The 7538-nt window shown below is 44.1% G+C and overlaps 1 protein-coding gene across 3 annotated transcripts in view; it reads left to right on the top strand.

Moving 5' to 3' along the window:
* The first annotated feature begins 243 nt into the window (after positions 1-243).
* CYYR1 (cysteine and tyrosine rich 1) overlaps positions 244-7538 on the top strand; it is a 32608-nt gene continuing 25313 nt past the window's right edge. Inside the window, exons 1-2 of one of the 3 annotated variants that reach the window (XM_059873162.1) lie at positions 244-374; positions 2948-3050. In XM_059873162.1, the coding sequence (XP_059729145.1) occupies positions 296-374; positions 2948-3050 (182 nt within the window). In that variant the 5' untranslated portion in view covers positions 244-295. Of the gene's footprint in view, positions 375-2944; positions 3051-7538 lie in introns of all 3 variants that reach the window. The other 2 variants (XM_059873151.1, XM_059873171.1) reach the window with 2 other exon arrangements.

Raw genomic sequence — 7538 nt, 5'->3', positions numbered from 1 at the left:
CCACGGCAGGAGCCCCCTCGAAGACCGCATGACCAAGGCGGCGCAAACAACGCCCGGCTTTCACAGCCCTCCGGTGTGACACCGGTGCCGGTCACCCCGCGGCTGCCGAGCAGGACAGAGGCGGCGGGAAGGCAGAAAAGAGAAAACCCGAGTTAAGACACAGGAGGCGCCGGCCCCGCTCGGGGCGGTCGCAGAGCTCAGGGGCCCTGCCCGGCCCCGCCTGCCCTCCTCCCCCGCCATGAGGGCTGGCCCGCCCCCGCCATGAGGCGCACGGTGCCTCCGTGCTGCAGCCGGCATGGAGCGGCGCGGCAGGACGGAGAGGTTCCCCGCCTTGGGGGTATTGTTTCCCCCTGTCCTCCTCCTCCTTCTGGCAGGTCAGCGGGACCGGCGTGGGGCGTGGGGCGGGGGACGGGCGCGGAGCTGCGGGCAGCGGGTGTGAGCGGGGCCGGCGGTTTAGGTCCGACGTGGAAGCTTTTCCTCGTCCGCGATTGAATTGGCATAGGAGTGGGAAGGGGGTCCCCGAGGTGTCCCAGCAGAGCGGGAGCCCCTGTCTGGCTGCAGGGGGAGTAAACCTCGAGGAGACAGCACTGAGAGAGGACCTCATTAACGTGTGTAAATATCTGAAGGGGGTGTGCCAAGAGGATGGAGCACAGGCTCGGTGGTATTGAGCAGTGAAGCGGGGGGGCAACGTGCAGAAGCTGATGCACAGGAAGTTACACGTGATCTTGAGGAAGAACTTTACTATGAGGATGTCCACACACTGGAACAGATGGCCCAGAGTGATTGTGGAGTCTCCCTGAATAGAGATACTCAGGAACCGACTGGATGCAATGCCGTGCCGCGTGTGCTCTAGGAAGATTCAGGTTGGACCACTGTGGTCCCTTCCCACCTGACCCGTTCTATGATTCTGTCATTCTGTGAATCCACTCGTGTAGGATAGACCTGTAATGTGCAGGGTGAAGGCACCTTGGTGCTCTCCCGCCAGGGCAGAGCCTGGAGGTGTGCTGGCATGGCACAGCTGGAGCCATGAGTAGCCATGCCAAAAAAGAGGTGACATAGCAAAAGCCTGGAGCTGCTGGCACAGGGGTGTGCTAAAACCTTGGTATGGGGTGTCCTGAGATGGCAGCCCTGCCAAAGCCCTGGTATGGGGTGTCCTGAGATGGCAGCCCTGCCAAAGCCTTGGTATGGGGTGTCCTGAGATGGCAGCCCTGCCAAAGCCCTGGTATGGGGTGTCCTGAGATGGCGGCCCTGCCAAAGCCTTGGTATGGGGTGTCCTGAGATGGCAGCCCTGCCAAAGCCTTGGTATGGGGTGTCCTGAGATGGCAGCCCTGCCAAAGCCTTGGTATGGGGTGTCCTGAGATGGCAGCCCTGCCAAAGCCTTGGTATGGGGTGTCCTGAGATGGCAGCCCTGCCAAAGCCTTGGTATGGGGTGTCCTGTGTGGCAGTCCTGCATTGCTGCTTCCTATAGAAGTGCCTGTGCTACCCATGGCCTGCTGTTCTCCTTTTGGAGATGGTGTCCTGCTGGCTCCGATTCACTCATTGGTGGGGCTGGTTTGGCAGGATGATGGGGTTGATTGTTCTGTTTTTTTCATGTGTTTCTTTAATCCAGAGGTCATCTCACAGGATTAGGGTGTGTCTGTCTGGGCTGACCTATGTGCTGTGTTGCACATCCCTCTCCAGCCCTCGCTTGGTGCTCATTTTCAAGCGGAGACCAAGTGTGAGCAGGTTCAGAGAGCTGACCTGCTAAAATCCTGTGAGCAGTCAGGCTGTGAGATGGGTCAGCAGCATGAGTCAGTGAGCAAAGGAGTCTCAGGGCAAGGTGGGAACTTTCACCTACCTGGGGCAGGAATGGGAACGTGGCAGAACCTGAGGTGAGGTAGGGCTGCCCAGATCCCAGAACACCAACCAAAAGGATTGGCACAGATGAAAGGCAGTAATGGCAATGGAAGAATTAGAACCTCTCCAGTCAGTTGCAGCCTGGGAAAGGGGAGCTATAGTGCATTGGAAATGCAGAAGCATGGTTTGCCATCTTTGATTTCAAGTCTCTGCCAGTGCAGTATGTGTCCAAATAGGTCATCAGGGGTGGTGGTGTATGGAACACAGAGTCCCTCTGAATTTATCCAGGCTGCAGCTGAAGCCTTGACTGTGGGGACAGTGATCCCCAAGAATGTTTTTACTGTGCAGTGGCAGTACAGTGTTATCTTCTTGGTGGAACCTGACTTAGGGCTTTGAAAACACTAAATGTCATGTCAGCACAAGAGGTAGATACTGTTAAAATAGCTTCTCGTAGGAATAAAAAGATAAATGCTCTCCCGTGTTTCTTAATTGTAAAGAGCTCTCTTATTGTTGTTTCACAGATTGCTTTGTCCAGCAGAGCATTTTGGCTGGGAGCACTTGAGGCTTCAAGTGTCCTCAGGGGGGCAGAGAGGGGACTGCTGGCCCCTGTGCCAGGCACTGCCCTGCCACACTCCCCCTGGTGTTGGAGCACAGTGAGGGGAGCTGCTGCCAGATGGCAAGGGTTGAGGGAGCCCCATGCTGGGACTGGGCAGGGACTGGGAGAAATAGCCTGTTCTCAGACAGCTTCCTTCTCTCCTGCCACCCTCCAGATCAAAAAGACAGGCAGCCCAGACTCGGGTTTCTTCTGGACTCCTTGCTGGGATGGAAAAAGTTAGTCTGTAGTATCTTAGTATTTCAAAATGTTCTTTTTCACTTTAAAGGGTTAACTATAAGGAGGAACTGATATGGCCAGCTACAGAATACCCATATAGAGAGCACCTAAGTCTGAAATGCAGAATGAGTGGGAATGGGCTGCCATTAGGATTACAGTCAGATCACACCTCAAGGGCAGTGCTGTGATTGTATGAAACTGTTAGACTGCATTTTCTTCAAAGCTGTGCTGTACAAGATTTTGATGTTTGACATCATGAGTGTTATTTTTATTCAGCAGAAGATTGTTTGGCTCAGTGTGATAATGACTGCAAGGCTTACTGCTGTGATGGGACTACTCCCTACTGCTGTTCATATTATGCCTACATTGGGAATGTCTTTTCGTGAGTATATTTGCACTTAAAAAAAAAAAAGGTGTGCTGTGTTCATGAAGTCAGTGTAAGTTTGCTGTGGCAAAACTGTTTTGGCAATAAACTGAGGCAGTGTTTTGGTTTTTTTGGTTTCAGTTTGGTTTGTTTTTTTCCTTGCTGGTAACAATCTTTGGTATTCCTTTGAGGTCTCATGTTACATGTATTTTTGAAACATACCAGAAAGCTTGGTAAAATTTTAGGTTCTGTCCTTAGTTTGTGTACAATAATATAATTTATGGAGCTAAGCTTTAGAGATAGAGAGAACTTTGTTTCAAGCTCGAGCTGAAAAGATCTGTGAATACAAATCTTGTATGTTTTGTTGAAATGGTTTCTCACTCTGAGTGGATAGTGATTGAGTAGTAATTCAGATTACTTGGATTTGAAATTCATATTGCTTTGAGTACTTTTTTTTTTCCATTTTCACTTTTATTTACTTGTTTGTTTTTGTTAAATGGTGTTTTGTCTGTTGGTGGAATTTATTGAACAGATTCTAGGTGAGAATAATCTGACCCTTTAACAATGTTGTATGAATACCATGTTTCACAGTGCTTTAAAAAACAGGGCAAATGAAATGAAGTGGTTACAAATATTTTCTATCTAGAGAAAAATACATGAATAAACTGTTGATTAAAAAACATAGGCTCTAGTGCAGCTGTGTGTCTTTGCAATGGTGAGGAAGAAAAGAAGCTTGCCTGCTAATGGACCTGACTCTGGCCTTAACTGAAGTCACATGTGAAAAACGCCAGTCACTTGTTTTTAAAATTTTAAAAGATTAATAGTAATAAAATGGTTATTAAAATGGTAATACAATTAGAGTAATAATAATTTGGACAATTTGAATTAAAACAATATGAGCCAATAGAAACAAAGAGTTACAGACATCCAGGGTACCTTTTTCTGGGCAAAATAAGCCTGAAAAAGGACACATGGTTAACAGAGGATTAACCCTTAAAGACAGTATTGCCTGTTGCATATTCAAACATCTCATACATGATGCATAAATTCCATTCAAACAAAGGATTCTGTCTGGTCAGTGTCAACTTCTTCCTCTGAATCCTAACAGCGTCTTCAGGGCTGAGCGAGGCGGGAAGAAGTTCATTTCTTCTGATAACGGGGCAATGAATTGTCTTTCTCTGAAAGATTTAGGTGTCCTGTGGCTGCTGTCTCCATGCGAGTTCCTTTCTTTAGGAAAAAAGTATCCTACATAGCATAGCTTCTATTTTAACATTATGTTATAACCTAAAACTATATTTAACACACTACTTAAGAGAATTAATACAGCATTACTTTCTAACACAACACATATAATATTCATTTTAATATTTGTGAAAAGCCAATCATAAAATACGCATTTTTCACATCACGTCTCACAAGTTGTACATTCATGTGCAAGGGCAAACCTAAATGAAACATAAAATGTGGTTCTTCAAGATAGGGCATCTTATTTTCTATTGCATCAATTACACTAGTAATTTCCTTAGCCTTTAGCATACAGTCTGTGACTTATTTTTGGTTTGTGAGAAATGGCCACTCACTTTTAATAATTGTAGAAAGTTTTATTAAACCTTATCAAAAAATACAACAGAAGACTGAACAGAGAAAATGTTACAGTGCTAGGAGCAAAGGATTTTTCCCACCATATGCTCGCCCACACAATGAAGGTTTTGCCTTTTAACCCTTTAGCCCCTCCCAGGGTTCTGTCCATCAACCCCTTCTTTGCTGTCCAGTGGTGGAGATCTCTTCCTCAAATCCTGGTCGGAGGTCAGGTGTCACCATAGTGACCAGCCAACCCTCCCAGATGTCCCAACTCCAGCTGCTCCTTGATAACCACTCAAAGGGGTACAACATAACTATAAATCTATAAAACTTTTCTTAACCTATATCCATGATATTTGTCTGTTAATTGCGAGAGTCAATCAGTGCATTACTCATCTATCACAGGTTTATATTCTTGACTAAAACCAGAGAATATAAAAATGACATGGCATATGGACTGCCTGGTACTTGGGGAAGACTGAGTGGGAAGGTGGTAGTTGCTTTTTTTTTTAGAAAGACTCCTCTGATGCAAGTTTTGTTTCAGCCATGGTACCTGGGGAATATTCCAGTGTTCCCATACGTTTATTTTATAGCACTTTGAAGGAGTAGGCACAGTGATGGTATTTTAATACAGAATTGATCCACAGTTTTTAAAACAGATCACATGCTACCCGGGCTTAAGTAAATAAAATTATGGTAGAATGCCAGAATCCTTCATTCATCTGGAAATGACAAAGCATGTATTTAAGCTGGGTGTTGTAGAATGACAAGAGATTTTTTTTTCCTGATTACAGAATGAATGTTTGCTTTGATTTGTTTTTCTATTTTTTCGTTTCAAAATTGTTTTTCCATTTACAAGCATCACAGGAGTTTCTCATTCTGAATACCTTGTTCCAGACCACATGTGGTTAGGAATGATGGACACAGGAGCATAGGACATCACATTATAAGAAGGAGGCTTCCTGTAGAATAAGTGGATTTAATCTCTCACTTCTGTGAGTGCATAGCTAGCATTTGTCTAGCCTAATGTCAGAGCTGTGCTTTGTGAAGGCCTTGACCAGGGGGTTCTTTAGAGTGACTGCTGAAATGCTGAAACCATGCCTTCAGCACCAAGTTGACACCTTGTCTTTGGTATGTTTCTTTAACAAATATAAATAGGTATTGAATAAGAGCTGAGTATGAGTGGCTCTGACACATTTGGAAGGGTTTGTGTGTATCTGGATGGATTTGAATACTAGAGGAGGCTCTTGCAAGTGCTGTTTGCCAAAACACATCTTGACGAAGACATTTGATCCTTCTAACTTTTTATGACTAAATACTCCAATGCAGAGACTTGAAGATCAGTCAGCAGTTGTTGTATTCCTTTGACCCAAAATTTTGCGTGATTAAGTCACAGATTTTTTTCTTTTTTCCCTAAAAGCAGGTCAGGACATGTCTTCTTTACACATGTAATCTCATTTTGAAAAACTTTTCCCTTCCCTCTCCTCCTCCCTCAGGCTTTATCCCAGTCTCAATTTCACTCCTCCATCCCCAGCTCCTCTTCTTCCCCACTCTGAGTGGCACAGTCCATCACAGCCCATCTATGCTGCTTCTCATGCTGTTCCTTGGTTCAGTCTGTGCTGGGTTGCAGTGTGGTTATCTCCTTGGTACAGTGCTGTAGAACTTGGAGAAATTATGTCTTCTCTGACTTACTGCAGTTTTACATGGACAAAGTACAGTAAGGGTCATTTGTATGCTACGGAGAGGAGAAATTATTTTGAAACTCTCTAAGGGAGATCCTTGGCTGGCAAATATCTGGGTTAATAATTGCCAACTTTCATAGACTTACATTCTCTCAAGCCAGCTGGGGATCCAAAACAACTTTTGTCCTCTGGGAAGAAAGAAGAAGCTGTTTTCTGTATTGTGAATGCTGTTACACAAGTGTGGTGTTGATTAATTAAAAAGATGTGAAGCTCTTTAGCAATCTGGGAAAGAGATCATCTCTTTCTCTGCCCATGTCCACTGAGGCTGAGCACGAGCACAGTGCAGAATGCCAGTCCAAGGCAATCCAAAATGCAGCCTTGGTGTTCCTCTGTGGAAATCCAGCACAGCTATAAGGCTAGGAAAAGCAGATTATGTGATCATGACTTCTGTGTTGGATATGAATTTAAACTCAGACTTAACTGCTTGCCAGTAGTCTGAGCTGTCACAGCTTGAGCAGGATTTACATTTTGATTTTGTTGAGCTTGATTCTGTAAGGAACTAAATATGCTACATGAAACAGCTCTCTGTGCAATTAATAAATGAGGAAAAGGCAAAATTAAAACATGGTTGTTTCCTTTGACAATTAAATAGGAACAAAGGATCTCTGTGCTTTAAATCTACGAGTTTTCTGCTAAGATGCTCATTAATAATGAAAAACTTTTCCTCTGAAATCTCTTGAACCTTGTTTTTGAAGGGATAAAAACAGGAAAAAGAACTTAATTAAATTGCTCTTTAGAAATGGAAGGATTTCATTTATCTGTTTCTCTGCATCTCAAAAGTTGTTGTTTACAACAGGGTCTTTCTTCATACCACATAATCTGGTAATGAGTCTAGCATAACCTTCAGTTTCTAAACAGATGTTTGTTTGTTGTTTGAAATTAAGGGCTTAGAAAACATGAAGACATGTATGTTACTATATCCTCATGAGTTCTCTGATCAGAAAAAGAGAAGTGGTAAATCTCTTTCTTTTTAATTATCTATGCATTAAAGGAGGGTAGAAATAGAATGTGAAAAAAGGATTATTAAACAACTTCTAGGCAAAACCCAACTATTGAAACATTACAATAATTAAGTAGCTAGAAGATCACATACTTCATTACTCACAAGCTGGCAAGTCATAAGAAATGTGCAAGAGCCTTTTTATGACAGGAAATACATCCATTCAATTACTCCATTAATCCA

This window comes from Haemorhous mexicanus, chromosome 2, assembly GCF_027477595.1.
Source record: "Haemorhous mexicanus isolate bHaeMex1 chromosome 2, bHaeMex1.pri, whole genome shotgun sequence".
NCBI classification, from domain to species: Eukaryota; Metazoa; Chordata; class Aves; order Passeriformes; family Fringillidae; genus Haemorhous; species Haemorhous mexicanus.
Note: the sequence above shows the minus strand (reverse complement) of the source record. Positions and strands in the feature narration are given on the sequence as shown.